The sequence below is a fragment of the Phaenicophaeus curvirostris genome, chromosome 3 (genome assembly GCF_032191515.1).
Source record: "Phaenicophaeus curvirostris isolate KB17595 chromosome 3, BPBGC_Pcur_1.0, whole genome shotgun sequence".
Classification (NCBI taxonomy): Eukaryota; Metazoa; Chordata; class Aves; order Cuculiformes; family Cuculidae; genus Phaenicophaeus; species Phaenicophaeus curvirostris.
This window is the reverse complement of record NC_091394.1, coordinates 32911847-32930938: the sequence shown is the minus strand read 5'-3', so window position 1 is coordinate 32930938 and position 19092 is coordinate 32911847. Positions and strand designations below refer to the sequence as shown.

The following is a 19092-nucleotide window of genomic DNA, read 5'->3' as shown; positions in this document are numbered from 1 at the left end:
ATGCATACACACACACATTATCTATCTTCAATTACAGTAAAACCAATTAGACAATAAATCACAGTTAAGGCTGTACCTCATTTGTTCAGACATCCAAGTTAAATTTACATACTAATGGCTGCGTATTTGCCTTTAATAGATGTACTATTAGAAAGTAAACGTAATAAATGGATAACCATTTAAGCAGGGAGTTACCTAATCTTGATGAAAAATAACTCAAAATGTAGCAGTCAGTGAATCTATGTACTTTTTTATTGGCAAATAAAGCTAATCACAGACTAAGAAGATAAATATAAATTATACGGAGTAGCATACTAATGATCGATCAGACAGACCCAATCTGTGCAGTGAATATAGTAAGATCAAACCGGTTGAAATGGCTAGCTTATACATTAGATGCTCTCCTTCTCAAGCATGGAATAAAGGATATAGACTAAGACGGTTTAATCTGCAAAAGTTTCCCCTTGGACCTGCCAGTACATTTTACATTCAGCATCTTCTAAAGCTTCAGGGCAAGCTATATGTCTCACAGCAACAATCAAGTACGTGCACAGGAAAGATGCACAGGGATGATGACTGTCTCAGAAAACTAAAAAGTGCACAGTAAGATTAAAATGTACTGTGTAACTGTGTGAACAAGAGGGCTCACATATGTAGCAAATGGTGAAAACTCAGCTGCTGAATAAATTCTTTGTCATTAGAATAGGGGGTTAATTCCTGTGACACACCAGGCAGACGCAAATGGGAGTGAGTGAGGCCCAGCCTTTGCTATTTTGTAGTGGAGAAAGATGAGCCCACTTTTATTTCTTTTCCCATATAATGCATCACTTCTTCCCACTCAACTCCATCTTTCTGAAGGTATAATTTTTCTCATCTCTGCTAACCGTGACTATTCACTTTTCAAAGCAGGGATGGTCTCCTAGGTTAGAGCAACATACACCATTCTGGTTACAGCTGTGCAAGAGGTGAACAATGTCAATTCAAGCTCCTTGTCAACTCTCCTCACTCCACTGCGAAAGGTTACTAGCCCACGTCCATCTCAGCCAGCATCATAAGAATGATCCCGGTTAGAAAGTCCATTATTTCGAGTACTAAAGTTAATGGATTATGAAGCATCTGAGTTTGCATTGACGGCATGTGCCATCAGGGACAAGGAAGGAGCAGGCCCTGAAGATGATGGAAGGGGTTGGTGAAACGTAGGTGGTGATAGGCTTATTGCAGATATTGCAGAATACTACAGGTATTTTAGCAAAGAGGAAAGGAAGAAGAAAGCAACTCCTACAGTGTCACAGAGGGAGTCAGTGGTTTAGCTAAAACCTCATCCAGATTCCCTCTGTACCAGTACTTCCCTCAGAACAGCCCAGTCTGGGCCACAAGGGTCATCTGCAACTGAAATAAATAATTCTTTAAAACAACAGCAGCCACAGCCGCCAGCAGCATCAAACAAAAGTGACTTTATGAGAGAAAATGCATCAGCAGTCAATTGACATGACATGCCACTTGCTCGCTGTGGCAGCAAAATGATGGAGGTTCCAGGAACCATTCTGCTGCCAGAGCCCATTCGTTTTAATCAACACCTCTGGGCACACCACACTTCATCTGAACTGCAAGTGCCTTCCTTCTCTAAATGTCATTTCATTTTTGTACCTTTTCTTGAGAGTTGTCAGCCCACGGACATCTTTTTTTTGTAAGAATGCTGGCTCAGCATGAACTGGAAAGCGATTACATGCAACTGTGCTCAGAGCCCTGACAAACACAGATGTAGCACAGCATACTAGATTGGATCCAAGCTATTTGTTTTATCACATTATGCCTTACAGGTGCTTAAGTCTTTCCTGCCCCGTCCATCCTCAGCCTTTCATTTCATGGCCTGAGCAGAAGCCCTACACAAGTGATTGAAGGCAAGTTACCAGCCTCTGATCCCCCACACTGCTGTGACTTGTGTCAAATTATAGCTATAGTGATTTGGTAATCCAAATCAATGCAATAATCTGATCTGTGGGGAGCAGCACTCTAACACTGCTGTGCTGAGAGGCCACAATACTAGAAGCGCTGTCAGCTTTTCCCAGCAGTTTTTTGACCTACTGAAGCCTGCACGCTTATACTGAGCAACTGATGACACAGGAAAAAGTCTGATACATTCAGACTGTTAAAAACCAGAAAACATATACTCTAAGGGCCAAGAAAATACTCCAATTAAATTCCATTTTTTAACAAGATCTGTTAATAATAATGGCCCAGCTACTATTAAAGTTTACTGCCATGTAACATGGACTTCAAGTATTTGAAGAACATTTTAATTAACAGAAGAATATTTATGTTGGTGGATAATATTCAGATAATAAGAGTGGATGGGGGGTGTTTCCAAAGGTTGAGAGGTCTATCTCAGTTAAGCACATAATGGATGGACATTTAACCAGGCCTTCCGAGGTTGCAGGATTCAATTTGTATAATGACAGGCCCTCAAAACACCTGGTCTGTCTTGCTTCAGTTCAGTTAGGCTGAAAAGTATTGCATGGCCTTGCATGCAAAAGATCTCATGCTTTTTTTAATATCCATTGAGATTTCTTACAACATCAACACTGGAAGACATGCTAAAAGCTTTTCTTTTAAAATATAGTATGAATAAACCATGTGATTCATTAATTATGACTCTTTAGAAAGTAGACGGGTGCAGAAGGTCTGCTAACTTGGTTTTACAGCATACCTGAAAAATAACAGAGAAAATTGACTTATTAACTCACATTACCTGAGATCTTATGATAAAACACAGGATTATTTCCCAGTATTCTCATTGAAAGCGTCATTAACCCTTTAAAAAGCAATGCCAATATGTACCAGAAGTATGTACAGTATTGAACTTGAAAAAGCTCAATGTAAGATACTACATGAAAGCTGGATACAGAATTCCTTTTAAAGAAGCTTGCTTCTAGTCTCTTATATTCAGAGATCAAGAGTTAGGGAGAATTATTCTACCACAATTGAAGATGGGACATCTAAGTGGGGTATGTGTATGTATGTGTTAAATGGGAAAGAAAAAAGGAAAAAAAAGAAAAAGAAATCCTAAGAATTGCTTGATACTAGAGCAAAAATTCTGTTTCTAAAGCATTGGCCATATCCTTTCTTCAGAAGAGAGAAAAGGATTGAAAATAATCCATCTTTGCACCTCTACTGCCCTCCTCCCATAGCTCTCTTTCTCCCAGTTGATATCATTTTCTTTGGCCTGTTTGTTGGGATATGGCAACTGCCAACACATTAATGTAATAAAGCAATAGGTAGTGGCCGAAAAACATTACTTTGCTCTTGCCCTCAGTCCAAGTTAGAGCACAATGGCAGCAGATAATTTCTCTTCCTTGATGTCCCCCGTCTACTGCATCATACCTCCTGATTAATGTTGTTATTTCAAAATAAGCAACCCTTCAGGACTCACTACAACATCAGTTCTAGGCTGTAGAACTTTTCTTCTTGTTTCATGCTGAACTAATGCCAGCTGAAACCAATGCTGCTCAGCAAGAAGAAATGCTTAAAGACCTATCAAGACCTTGTCACCACTCTCCTATTGATGATATAGACAGTTACCCAGTAAAACAGTGCAAAACCATGTGCTCCCAGTGCCTTTTGCTCAACTAAGGTTACCAAACAGCACCAATTAAAAAAACAGAAAGAAAAAAAAAATGAAGAAAAAAAGAATTCTTTCATTTTTAGCTTCCTAGAAACCATGTTCTTTCCTCTGAGCCTATCCACAGTAACCTATGCCTTTGTCATCTTCAGATCAATTAATTAATCCTTATTTTATCTGAAGCTGAACATGAAAATGATATACAACACAAGAGATGCTAGACACTCAGTCTTCTCTTTGGCTCACCTTCAACATCAGATCAGATCATTCTGACAATCTGGGCCTTCCCCAAAACCCCAATCTACTTCTGATATCAGTTTGAGGCTGATCACAATTTTATAGCAAGCAAGAAATCTCATCTGAGTTCTATCAAAGATCAGATTGCAATTTATAAAGGAAGCCACAATCCCTGCTCCCCAGGAACAATGCCAATCAGAAAGATACGGGCTGAATAAAAGGAGATTTGAGCACTCCTTACTGAACAACAAACATTCTGTAGGAGATTAGGGAAATATACAGGCAGACCCACCTTCAGGAAGAGTGGCAAACACCTCTCTTCTTCCTGTAAGAAATCCTTTCTGAATACCTCAATGATAGTATCACCAAATAAAACCCAAACAAAACAAAATACCCAACCCACTCCCTAAACCTATCCAAATGCCATTTTGACTTTTTGTCTCAACCAAAGATGCTCTGGAATTGCCATGAACTGATAAACAGATGCTGCTACTGAGCTCATATGGAGGCTGCTCACATATCAACCGGGCAAAATCACTGCTGATTTCCCCTTTTATATTTTCAGTTCTTAAAAACATTAGCAAGTTGATCACAAATATAGCAAGGAAAATTGTAGAAGGCAGCAAAAATTATTTTGCTGCTTTAGTACTCATCAAACATCTACACAGCTACATCAGCCCACCTGCCCCAAAGACCAGTGATACCAGCTGACCTGAATCTTCCCATGCTCATGATGAAGAATATGATGGATGTAGCTCTTCCACTCAATCCAGTTATGCATGATTACTTTGTAACCACAGAAAGTAAGGCAAGGTTGCCAAGTACAAAAATCACCTCTGCAGAGAAGTTAAAAAGAAATCGAAGTTGGGCCTGCAGTCTTGCTTCACTATTACCTGGAGGAAAGAGCTGATGTATCGAAGTTGCCAAGGCACATTCACAAAGCATTTTGCCAAAGTTTAACAATGCAACTCATATTTACTTCAATGAATGTAGAGTGAAAACAATGAGAAAAATTTGGAATGTATTACAATATCTGAACGTTCAGCATCAAACACATTTTTCTAATGAAACAGAACTATGCACACAGTTCAAGCACATACCCAAACCAGACACAAGCCTAAATCAATTCCTATTCTGAATAAATTTAAAAGTCAAATATATGCTTAAGTATTACTTGGAAAAGACATATTCACTCACAATATTACCTGGTGGGAAAAAAAATTATCATCAAAAACTGGATTTTATTGCAATATATCAGATTATCATGATAGCTGGAAAGCTGTTGCTTTAAAACCTGATCTGTTAAAAATGGCACAGAATTTTAATTATGTAATATTCTCTAGGCCTATACATACTTCTTACTGACAAAAAAAAATATTATTATAGATATATAATTTTACCTGGAATTTTATTTTCTGCCAAATGTGAGGCACAATAAACTGCTTCAAGAAGCGTTCATCTTCACTCCAGAACAGTCGGATGTCAGGGATATTGTACAGGATCATGGCCAGCCTCTCCAAACCCAAGCCAAATGCCCAGCCAATTTTATCCTGAGCACCAGCTGCAATAAACAAACAAAGAAGTTAAAAACTTAAGAGATCAAGTTCACAACATGAAAAATTGCTGATAAATGTTCAGCTATTTACAAAAAAAAAAAAAAAAGGTTAAGTGGTGAGAAAGAAAAGCCTACATACAGAAAAGCCTACAAGTAGGAAGGATCTAAAGGCTACAGGACAAATCCTACTTCCATCAAAAACTGCAGCAAGACTGGCCATATCACTGGATCCTGGAACCAAAAATAAAGCCGCACCTTGGCAATTTGTTTCCAAAGTTTCAGACTGACTTTAAGAAATGCTGCATAATGCTATGCATTGTTTCCCTTAGCTCTTTTTAGAGCTGAGCACTTCATACATGACTCAGTTGTGTTTTAGAAGACATATAAACATTAATCAAGATCAGAATATTTCACTTGAGCTGATAGGCAGGCCAAGCCTATGCAGCATTAACATCATTACCAACATCTGAGAGGATCAAAATTGCGTCTTTTGAGGCATATAGAAGAAACAGAGCAATGGCATGTGAGGCACTGTTGGACTCAATGATCCAGTGGGTCTTTTCCAACCTAGTGATTCTGTGATTAGCATCACACCTCTCACCAGGGAACTCCCGGGCTGCTGCCCCTGGGACAAGCCACTGCTCCCACAGAAACAAATCTCTTTTTTGCAGCACTAAATATAAAAAGACAACAATACTTCACAGAGTAGAGCTGCACTGATATTAATGACACTACTTTTCTGCCAAAAAAGTAAATATTTATACCTTCCTTCAGTTACAGAGCAGGAGCACCGAGTCATTAAACAGAGGTGTTTTTCGGCACCGGGAACCAACTCCCTGTTTAGGCATCATCCTACTGATTTTGAAATAAGCTGAGAGCCCAGCAGCTCTGGCAAAGGCTCAGAGCTTCTTAAAACTTAAACAAATGCCTAAATAAACACACTTATGCTGAAAGGATGTGTGCACATGCGACAGACTTGACTATTCACCATCAACACTGTCAGGGTGCTACTGAATCATATAAAGTCGCTGTGTATCTCACAGCTATCTAGCCAGAACAAGGCCCTACCTGCCTCCCCAAGTATTAATTTAAACTCTAATTTTTTGTAAACTTTTAACCAGGCAGCTTCCCTACCATCATGCAGGGGGCATAACCCTTGCCTCTACTATTGGGAAGGAGACAGCCTCCTTCCTTTGGGCATTGACAACATCCTAAGGTAAGTTGTCATGTTCCATGTTCAGATGAAACAGCCCAGAGTCCTGTTAAACAAAGACAGGCATAACAAGTTTGGGAAAAGAGACATAGTCATCACTTTGAATCTTTCAATTAATTTGAACCTGCCTATTTACCTGGACTACTAAAGTCTCCAGCAGATCCCCTCCGTGTCTCATCTGCTATCTCAGCAGTATTGCACTCCCACAGGAATTTGGTCAACTTTATAACAGCATTCCCCAGAGGAGTATGGATATTTTGCCTCATCCCTTCTCATGAGCTCATAGGCAAGAATTTGCACTTTCTGGCCTTTGAAATCAGACAGTTAAATCAACTGAATTGTGGAAGTCCTAAGAAATAGAGAACTAGGTGTGAAGTCAAAATGTACCTCATGGCAGAACTGCTCAACTAGTATGCTTTCCCCAACCAACAGACTTTGAGATAACCTTACCTTGGGACCCTACAATCCATGCTACATTACATGATGAACTGTATGATTTGCTGCTGTTGATTGAGTTATTTTTAGAGAAATTACAGTGGCTACACAGAATGTGTTGAAATTTGTGTTTGGGAAAGATTTTGAACTTCAACTATAAATGTAAACTACAAACTGCTTCTTTTCTAAGCTGAAAGTTTCTCTCCATACTCCAGTATACAGAAGTAATTATGGGTTTACGGCTATGAAGAAGGGAATTAAATTCATTGCAATGGTGTTACTTTGTCTGTCTTAGATCATCAACTCCTGCCTCAGTAGCAAAACTCCACTTCAACAGTGCCAGACTTTCATATACATTATGGACATTTCTGTTGACAGATTAACACAATCCATCCCTTCCTCCAGAGGTAAAGTTGAGCACCCAGAGCAATATCTCTGAGGGTTCTGACCAGCCACTGCTTTAGCTTAACAGAGGCATTAAAGTTGAAATCTAAAGACGCCAAATTAAGCATTGGTGTTAGATAATTAACTGATGCTCACCACAGTATACATGGTATGGGATGATGATCCTCCTTTTCAACATTACTGATGATTAATGGTAAATCAGACAGGAAAAAAACCAAGTATGACAGATCAACAGAATGGGTGTATATACTGATAGGCAGGACTTTACATTTAAGATTTGTGCTTTTTTATTATTTTGATATAAGAATGTTTTTTGTTGTAACTTTTTGCTCACACTTTGAGGTTAATGCTCAATATTTATATCTAATTGATTCGCTGTGCATTTTAATTCCACAATGAATGCTTTGATTTTATTTCAGTTTTGGTTTTTGGGTTTTTTTTTTGTTTTTTTAAGGACTGGGACACATTGCATTTTTTTGCATTATGTAGCAGACAAATGGCTACTCACTCAGCTATCTGCCTAGCAGCTAAAAGCATTGTCATCTGAGCTATGAATAAACACGTAATTGCAGAACTGGTCTTTGGACGATCCTTGTACAATTTTCAGCCTTCAGACCACAAACTTCTACGTAACTGCAGCGAAACCCTACAGTGGAGTATTCCCTCTAACCAGAGGATAAAAAGGAAAAAAAGAGAAGAAAAGTAAAAGTACAATGCAGGAAACTAGAGCTCCTCCTCAAATCAGCACTGGCAGATCTCCACTGCACTCCACATCATCATTTGGTTTGTCTCTGATTTCTTCTCCAGCTTTCTTTTTGTAAAGCTCCAAGTCAATGCAGCATATAAAGAGATCCTGACACAGAAGCTTTCCCTAGCTGGCCCTCAAGGGTTTGTACGCTGCCAGGCTCTTGCTGCCTCATGTGAAAAACTTGACTACCCAGCATGAGAAAATTTCCGGAAGCTCTGCATGTCAGGTAGCCAAAGATGGAAAATGAAAGGATAAATGGTTTGACTGGCTGCTCACACTGGGGGCTGAGACAGTCCAATCTGAATCCAGAAGGCTGCATCATTACAGCTGTTTCATACGCGGGAGCGCAAGAGTCCTTGTCTTCCTTGAGAAGTTATATCTATGTGTCTCGCTTCTAAGCTTCCAGCCCAGATGAATCCATTTACAGTTAAACACAGACGAATCAAGCCATTCTCCAAAAAAGGTTGTTAAATGAAAGGTAAATTTGATCAGCCAGAGTGGGAAGCTCCATAATTACTAACTAAGGCATATATAGCCTGCCAGAGCTCATGGATCACAACTGAATCCTCAGAAATACACACAGACAGGAACATTTACCTTCTCAGAGAATGTGATGCAAAACATTTTGCACTGTACAAGACTTTTAAGATATGTTTTGCAATGTAGTGTCAGGAATAGGTTGACAAAAACTTCTTTGTTATATAATTTAGTCAAGCTTATTTTTATATCTATGCTGGCTTTTATTTAACAATTTTTGCTACTGCTGTAAAACTGCCAATAAAGAAATCTTTCTTTCTATACAGCCTAAATTGGGTCTTCAAATTGTTATAGTCAGCAGTTACTGAAAAGTGAGATAAATTAAATTTTGATCTTGGATTGAGGCAAAGTCAGGAGCATACAACAGCCTGCATACAAGGTGTTCTTCACAAAATGCCCAAAAATTAATATACCCAAAGTATATGTAGCTGAAAGCTGGGATGAGTTCCAGAAGCAGACTTGAATTTGATCTCTTGCTTTCAGTCCAAACCATGGCTGTTCACAGAGCAAATTCAGGAACTAAAATATGTGCAGAGGGGTGAACAGATTCTCAAGGATACGCAGACTCCACATCATGCTTTCTAAAATAAATCAGTGCTTTAAACTGTGTAGAAAGTAAGTTATAGGCATAATGAACATGTGACTTGATACAAAACACCAGAAATTCCTGAAGCAAAGATGCATGCCCACATTTGAGTTCTATGTGATTAAAGGACAGCTTATGAACAAGGCTTTGAATAAAAGCTTGTGCAAATTAAGTATTTACTCATCACTAGAGACTAAGAATGCCTGCTCTACTTGAGGACCTCAGCAGTGAGGTGAATCATGTTTACTCTTGTTAAAAATAAGCCTTTTAAAATTATTTCCTACTTCAGATAAAACTCCTGTATGCTGGGAGTCTAAGGTTTTACATGGAAAAAAAAAAAGGCATTGGTCAAATATAGAAGAGTTCCTGAAAGTGCAGGGTTAGGTGGCTGTGATGTGAAGCAACTGGGGCCAAAAAGCTTACTGGAATTTCTTCTGAACTGCTTTCTTAAGTGAAAGCAGAAACCAAAACTGTCCTATGATTCTCTAACTCTGTTAAATTGACGCATTCAGGCTTCTGTGTACAATTCAGTTTAAATTACCTCCTAAAATAAGGACTTGGCTTTCAGACTACGCATGTTAAGTAAGCCACTTCTCAAGAACTCAAGAAAAGAAGTAAACATTCAATTATACCTATTCTGTGGAAAAAGAACTTATCTTTCTAAATCTCATATATGGAATAATTTCCTAACAATAATAGTCACTGTGAGACCACAGATTTGTCTCCTGGGTCAGACTGATCTATTCTGTTTGCTCCACTTGAAAACTAAGCAAAAGAACTTTAAAGGCTTTGATTGAGTTTTTAAGATGCATGTTTACTTTTGTTCCATAATCAAAATAGCTGGGTATATACTAAAGGAACAGTCTAAAAAATCTCTACCCAGGGAAGCTGTCCACCAGATTCAACTTTCTTCTAATACATAATTAACATACATTCTACCATTTTACCAATATTTCACCAGACCAAATAGCAGGGAGGAAAGCAGTTGTGATAGGGAGAAATGGAGCACCACAGTCGAAGAGGACATGAAAGCTAGATTAGCAAGTAGAGGAAAGAACAAACCAAAGCAATAACAAAGAGGAACACAGTGAGCCATGATCTGCCCCTCCACCTGGGCCTAAAACTCCTCTGTTTCTTCTCCCATGGCCATATTCCCAGAAACATCAAGATGGAGCAAAATCTGAATTTACAAATTAGTTTCTTTGGCTTGTAGCTCACTGCTTGACTTCTATGTGGCCACAGACCTCTGAACTGCATCACCTGAGAAAAGATTTGAGCAGTGCCTAACCCTGTGCCTCCTCAGAGACACTTTGGATTTGTACTGCCATGCCCAGTGCTCTTCTGGGGCAGGAACTGAAATTGTTTCACTCAAGATAAATGAGTTCTCCCTCCTACTCACTTCATCTTTATAAAACATACCTGGTCATTCTCAACCTGATGGCTATTAATGTATTCGCTTTGGATTTGGGGAGGCATCCAAAGCAGAAGCAGAAATATATGCAAGGAGATGCTGAGCAGAAGTGTAATTCTGAAGGACACCATTGACTGCTTCACCACTACAAATTGCAAGGTATCTGGATTGCTCTCTATAACTGTGTGAAAGGAGGTTGTGGAGAGGAGGGTGCTGGCCTCTTCTCCCAAGTGACAGGGGACAGGACAAGAGGGAATGGCCTCAAGCTCCACCAGGGGAGGTTGAGGCTGGACATTAGGAAAAACTTTTTCACAGAAAGGGTCATTGGGCACTGGAACAGGCTGCCCAGGGAGGTGGTTGATTCACCTTCCCTGGAGGTATTTAAGGCACGGGTGGATGAGGTGCTAAGGGGAATGGTTTAGCGTTTGATAGGAATGGTTGGACTCGATGACCTGGTGGGTCTCTTGCAACCTGGTTATTCTATGATTCTAAGTCAGCCGCTTCAGCTGTACTGTAAACGGGGAGAGACAACTGAAAAAAACCATTCACTCTATCATAAGACATGTACAGGCATCACAGAAATATTATACAGGTAAATCAGATTAGATGAATTTGACCCTAGATCTCCATTTCAGCTTAAATTTTTAATCATTCCTGTATAATTACAAGGAAGAGAACAAAAATCTTTCATCTCTGAGCAATCACCACACATTCATTTCTCTTTTGGATCTCTTTCTCAGATTTCTTTTAATTAGTTTCATCATTTCTAGTAACCCCATTCATGATTTAGGAATTCGTATGACACAAATACAATGAAAATTACATTTTGAGTATTCTCCTGTCCTTATCTCCCTCCTCCTGCACTGCAGCAAGTACCTATAGCCATTTTGGTTTTTATTTACTTAAAATTTATTTCATTGATTTCAATTCATCTTATTCATCAGTAACACTACAGGATCATAGCCAGACCACCAAGCTCTTCTTACTTACAAGTGAAACATTTAAGTGGTAAAACAGTGATATTTTAGAAAGTAACATAAATTGTATTACAAGTTGAAAGTTGTTGAAGAAGTTTTACAGAATTCACTATAAGCAGCTTCTACACTACTGCAGCTAGAGGAAATGTAACAGAGTTAAGTTCCATATAAATTACACAAGAAAAGCTTAGGAAAAGACACGAGGAGAGGTTTCGCTTCAAGTCCTTGAAATAATTTGTGGAAGCACCTTAGCTGTACACTTTGCAGAGGCTTCTTGTCTACTCTTGCCATGGAGCTGACAAGGCATATAAAAGATGATGGAAACAGATGCAGAAGCAATAAAATATAGAAGTGAAGCAGAATATGCTCTGCAATTCTTTCTAGCAAAATGGCATGACTACAACAACCCTACAGAAAATGAAACCAATAGAAAAGGAAAAGAATCCTACAAGAACTTGCTTTTCCCTCAGGGACCAACATCTTGGCAAGATATCACTGCTATTTTATGCATTCAAACCTAATTTTATATGTATTATTTCAATGTACATCTTGTAATCCTCCTTTTATGCTATCCATCTCTGATGACATATCCTAGTAAAATGCATCAATAGTAAAACGTCCATTTCACACACAATGCCATTTTCCCAGGTATGATGGGCAACTAGGGAAGTATATACTTTGCTAAACTGAAACACAAAGTCTTACCTTATTAGAACATAGCAATGTGTCCCCAACACAGTGAACTGGTAAAATTCGGGGTTGTTTTGGAAAGATTGAAGATATTCTTAGTGATGTACCTTTTCATCAGCAAAAGGCCCCTCACCACAAGAAGGATGTTGAGGCTCTGGAGCGAGTCCAGAGAAGAGCAACGAAGCTGGTGAAGGGGCTGGAGAACAGGCCTTATGAGGAACGGCTGAGAGAGCTGGGATTGTTTAGCCTGGAGAAGAGGAGGCCAAGGGGAGACCTCATTGCTCTTAATAACTACCTGAAAGGAGGTTGTGGAGAGGAGGGTGCTGGCCTCTTCTCCCAAGTGACAGGGGACAGGACAAGAGGGAATGGCCTCAAGCTCCGCCAGGGGAGATTTAGGCTGGACATTAGGAAAAACTTTTTCACAGAAAGGGTCACTGGACACTGGAACAGGCTGCCCAGGGAGGTGGTTGATTCACCTTCCCTGGAGGTGTTTAAGGCACGGGTGGACGAGGTGCTAAGGGGCATGGTTTAGTGTTTGATAGGAATGGTTGGACTCGATGATCCAGTGGGTCTCTTCCAACCTGGTCATTCTATGATTCTATGATTCCAGCAGCAAGATACGTTGATTGTGCCAGTATGAAGCACATTTACAGTACACCTGCACTGGTTGCCCTCTCCTACGCTGGGCTGGGGAGTGAGACACATACACAAGTAGTACACCGAATTACTAATACACTGGTGGTGTCCACAGGGTGCTGTACATGTGCTTATATAAACATGTTAGCATCCCACAGAAAATCTCTCGATGTATTATAGTACTGGAATTACAGCTAGCAAGTAGTTATACCCCTAAGAGCCAGAAATGGAGGGAATGCTCATTGCAAAAGGTAGGCTGCAAGATAACCCTACAACCATCCTCTTCTTAGGTGTATGTACTGTACAGAACAGTTTACTCCCATACACAAGGACTAACAGCACAACACAGAACAGCTTTATTTACTTTTGGAAGAAGGAGGGAATTTCCTCATAACAGATATTTAAAAAAGACAGACTGTCACATAAAGCACTCCAACTTCCACATTTGCTTGAAAAAAATCACAGTTCTCTCACTATCATAGAACCATAGAATCACAGAATGTCCTGAGTCAGTAGGGACCCACAAGGATTATCGAGTCCAACTGCTCTCACTGCATAGGACAATCCCAACATTCACACCGTGTGTCTGATGGCATTGTCCAAATGCTTCTTGCATGTTGTCAGGCTTGACACCATGACTGCTTCCCTGGGGAGCCTGTTCCAGTACTCCACCACCCTCTGTGTGAAGAACCTTTTCCTAATATCCAACCTAAACCTCTCCTGGCACATCTTCCTTCCATTCCCTTGGCTCCTATCATGGGTCACCAGAGAGAAGAGATCAGTGCTTGTTCCTCCTCCTTCCTTTGTTCATATAAACTCTCAATTATATCTAATATTTTGTATGTGTGATAATTATAGAGGTATATATGCACAGAATTACTTTACAAAGCTTGTAATTATATTACACTGATGACTCGTAAGAATGTGATGATATACAAGAGAATATCTCCATTTTTCAGTTTTCAGTTTAAAACAACCAGGAAATGACTCACAAAAGCAAGGCTTAGCACAACTCTTGGTGCTTCAATGAAACATTCAGATATTCTGAAATGCTAGAATTAAGGTTGCCCAAGGAACACTAAGATGCTCTCATCTGAGAAATATATCATGATGCTGTTTTCAATGAGACAATCATGCATTCATCTTTTCACACGGCTTTGTTCTGTTCAGCACAGGGAAGAGGAGATGGTTATTGACTACTGCTTGTGTTCGTTGTACTGTGAACATGTGCCCCAAGTGCCTTATGCATTAAGCAATATTCAAGCACAGCTCTGAAGACACATTATTTCTTTTATGAGCTTCCCAATGAAGCACTTAGTTCCACAATATTTAAATGCTTGAAAAACATTAAGGACTTATTTTAGTTTTTCCACATGTCTTAGTGAGTTGAGGAAGTATTGCTGTCTCCTGTATTGCAGGCTGGAAACTCTAAGAGACTCTAAGATCAAAAGCATCTATTAATTTTGTTCCCTATCTGAGATACCTGGGACTTGATGTTTCTAAGCACCAAGCATTACATGGTGTTTAATACATTCAAAGTATAGCTCCCTATTACTACAGCTGCAGTTGTGAGCACTCAATACTTCTACGAATCAGAACCCAGGGTCTCAAATCAGGCACTGAAACAAGAAGCAGCCCACAGTTAGCAGTCACATGTGAAAAGTTTGAGTTTGGAGGTGTTCCTACACTCAGCTAGGAACCTTTTTCACTCACTCAGGAAGAGAAGGCAGAGCAGCATTCAAGTGCACATACTGTCTTTTCCTGCTGTTATTAAAGGCACCCATTTCATATTTTCCCACCCTTCCCCCACTGAGGCAGAGGCTTGCAAGTGCAACATACTCCACTCAGCAATCCCAATTCATCCACAGAGAGATGATCGTCCCAGAAAACGAACCTGATAGCCTCCAGCTTTCCAAACAAGGGAGTTTCTCTTTTGCTGAGATGCAGCACGGAGGATTCAAGGGAGCAAGCCTCCTGTGTGCTGGAGAGGTACTGATAGATGCCTACAGCCCCAGATCGAACTGCAGAGAACCTGGCTCAGCCCATGCCCAGGTCAGGGTGAACACTGGCTGAGTTCAGCTGACAGTAAGTCATGGCACCACTGAGCCTGCACTAGCTGCAAGCTTCCAGAGGAAAACAGAGCTAAACAAACTCCTGTAGATGAGCATGCCTGACCCCTTCACTCAAGCAGTACTCCACCTTACACACTGGCACAGCCTCTTAGAGAGCACTATTTACTAAACACAGGTACATACCTATTGTATACATTCTTTGACCTCTCCCAACGCAACAGCCCCTCACTGAGCAGTCAAAACTGCCAAAAAGGCAGGCTAAAGATTTTGGTAAACTTGGCTAGAAGTTGGATGAAAACTACAGGAGTACATAATCTGAAGCTCATTCAAGACAACAGGAAAAGAAAGCCCCACAAAGACTTCAGTAAGGTACAGAAAAGTTTCTTCCTCACTGAATACCACCTTGTTCAGTGCACAGGGTGAAGGCATGGAAGACAGATCACTGTCCTGGCAGGGAAAGAGAGACGTGCTTAAGTGTGTAATCAGAGGAGATGTGGAGGGGTGAGTATCACAGCACCACAATGGGAAAGATTTGAGCTTCACTGAGTGAGCTTTGTCTCTTCCTCATGGAACAGAACTGTTCCAAAATATATGCAACACAAATGAAAGGTTACTGCTTTGATTACATGGTATTTTAATTCACTGCTAAAATATTAAAATGAATTAGCAGAGAATACTATTCATCTGCTTTTCTTTCTGGAGGAATGAATATATTAATAAAAATAATTTCTTTTGCTCCATTGAAAAACTCTAATTTAAACCCTCTTATTAAAGAGATTCCTTTCTCAAAAAAAGTCACCAATATTCTAACTAATCTTCCTTTTTCACAGTTGGTAATTAATTTGTTGTTATGCACTGAACTTAATTTTGGAAAGGTAATGCCACTGACACCTAAAGAAACGAATGATAAAATAAATGTTAGTCCCCCTAATTCTATAATTCCTATGTAATGACAATTAATGAAATACTGTTTTCCACTGGGAATTTTTTTATATGCTAGATAAAGGGGCAGCTGTGCTTTTAAGATTTACACTCATGGTCAAATTGAGTCTCATAGCTATATCAGAAATATAATTAAGAGTAGGCTCTTCCTTAAAAATAAACCTACAGATATTCTTTTAATTATCTCTCGTTTCCTTTACAGTTTGGAAGTTGACAGCAACTGCTACAGAAATTTGTAACTGCACCTGCTAATTTTTGCCCTGCACTCATTTAGAGAAGTCCATGTTGCATGTCAGTCCCACTTGTCAATAGAGGAGAATCTGAAATATATTAACATTTAGTTTTACAGGACAGATACTAATTGGGTTGTTATTTTGTCACTGCAGAAATTTGCAGTGACCTTTCCAAAAGAGAAATAAGAAGTCAATAGAAACTGTTTCTTCTTGACTTCCTCCACTCCCTTTTCTTTCTTTAAAAAAACATCTTAAGTTTCTTATTCCGTTTCCCGCTAAGTATGGATATTTTTTACTGGGTTTGGGTTTGGGGTTTTTTTGAGGTAGAAAGGATAAATAAGAGGTTTTAGTTATTTTTCACTTTTCATTTTACTTTAATAGAAGTTTTCTGGGTTGTTATCTCAACTAACATTTGCCATTTTTACAGCAAATAGCATCAAGTTTTCCAATACAAGGTATCTTAAGAATTCATTTCCCTCCTCACCCTCTACCTCTCCAAGGAAATGGAAAAAGAAAACACAACAAAATGAAAACACAGAGGTGCCAGCTTTCAGCAGCTGATGTACATTTGTGCATCTTGTAAATGAAAATCTCAACACACATAATAAGTTTATGTACATATACCCATTTGATCTACTGAATAACAGTATTTGCAAATACCAGTTATATCAGCATAGTTGTGGATAAAGATTAAATCAGCCCAAATCCTATTATTTGTTCTGTGCTCCACAAGCATGTGCTTGACATCCTTCCCTCTGGTGGGCAAAGGGTCTTGCTTAATATTAAAGACAATACAAACCCACAGTTATTTTAAAAAGTGGCACGGCCAGCTCTAGGAATAGTCTGCCTCTCTCCTGAAAGCAAAAGAAGATTGAGCACAAATGCACAATGGCACAGGAAACAAACAGGAGAAATTAAAAGTCTAAGCAGAGTTGCAGAGCCATGACCTCACTGGGATTGCAGACATGGTGGGACAGCTCACTTTCCTAGAGTGATAGATGGCCATGGGCTTTTTTGTGGAGAGATTTATAACTTGATTGAATGAAGCCCTGGGCAACTTGTTTTTCCTGGACTGATTTAGATCCAGGGGTTGGACTACAGACCTCTGGAGGTCTCCTCAGACCTGCATGATTCTATGATTGTGGCTTTGTATGTAAGGACACAATTCTTTGTAGGAAAATCATGCTCAATCTTTGCTAAAGAGAAATCTTCAGCTAGGAAAAAGCCCAAAATGCTAATCTCAACAGAAAACTTCAAATACCGCTATTACCCAGGACTTCAGTGGGCTTAAAAAATAAAAAGAGCCTGGAATACTGTATAATAGCATTGCCAAAAAAAAAAAAAAAAAGAGGTAAAAACATTACGGTGAGATATCACAGTAAGATATTCTTTCTTGATAGATTACATTTTAAACTAACATACTCTGAGGTTATTTACATGCAGCTCTTGTCAATTCCTTCTGCGGTGAATGGTTAAGTGTGTAATTTTGGGTAGATAACTGCATGCTTTTTACATAGCAACATTTTAAGTAGCGTCTTTGGCTTACCTTCCTTGTGAAACCACAATCAGAAGAACTTCTATAAATGTCACTAGTCATTTGTGGAGCAGTTCATCATTTCAAGGCATGGTGGACAAACTAGTTAATATTTAACACAGCTCTTGGGATTATGGCACCATTTCACAGATAAGAAAGAGTGGGGCTCCAATAGCTCATTAAGAACTGCCTGTTTCCTGGGTGCCCATTTGTGGGCTTTGGAGGACTGCAAGAACTAATTCACTACTGCCATACAGGTTATGCAAACCGGCTATTAATTTACAAAACTTTGAAAGAAACCTTAGTCTTGCAACCCATCCCTCATTAGTGCCTTTTTTTTTTAGTGAAAAGAAAACTCCACACATACATTCACACACCTCTTTAAGAATATCAGAGTAGGATGCTTACAGTCAACAAAATAAAAATGCAAGATTTTAGGGGTTCCCACAAGTTACTAAAGATACAAGACGTCCAGTTACACAAGACATTAAATTCTGTATAGGATTATCTAACACAGTGAACTGTTGAGCTTCACAGACTATAAAATTTATGCTATACCTGCAAATACTGTTAAATAGTATTTTTTGCTGTCTTTCCTTAGATCTTTACAAATAATATTTTGGATTTTACTTTAATATTTTAGAAAGCGGAAACCTCTGTCAGGAACACAATGCTTCACATCGTAATCCTGATATAAACAGTCATTCATCCAAATCAAATAGAACTTGATGAAAACAAACAAAAACGGCAGGTCCTCTCAGTTGTTCAGCAACCACTGTCTTGACTTTATGTCTACAATTTCATCAGTGTTCTAGTCCTGAACTCTCATATCACTGACAGGAGCTAGATTTCTACTACTAAAAAGTATGCATAAGAGGATATGTCTTAACATATACTCAAAAAAAGGAAATTAAGAGTCTTTGGAAAATGGCTTACTCAAAAAAGGCAAAGCAATGCATGTTTTTGTGGTTAATTTCCCTTGACATTTCTATAATCTTGTTATTACAGTCTGTAGGAAAAAAAGAAAGAAGCCTGTAAAGGTACCCAAATAATAATTAGCAATGCCATGTTTAAAGTACCAACTCGTTATTTGGAAGATGGCCATTTCTGTACTGTGCTTTGAGTTTGGATTGAAGTTAAATATAAGAAAAAGTAGGAATTACCAAATCAACACAAAGGTATGTAAAACCATCTAGACCAAAGGGGACTGCACACTGCAACTCCTCCATTACTAATAAGGGATTTGAAAATTGATAATGCCA

At 39.1% G+C, this 19092-nt stretch overlaps 1 protein-coding gene across 1 annotated transcript in view; it reads right to left on the bottom strand.

Annotated features, from left to right (window-relative positions):
* Positions 1-19092, bottom strand: part of FARS2 (phenylalanyl-tRNA synthetase 2, mitochondrial) — a 262812-nt gene that overhangs the window by 104938 nt on the left and 138782 nt on the right. Inside the window, exon 6 of the mRNA XM_069853595.1 lies at positions 5257-5417. Within this exon, the coding sequence (XP_069709696.1) occupies positions 5257-5417 (161 nt within the window). The remainder of the gene's footprint in view (positions 1-5256; positions 5418-19092) is intronic.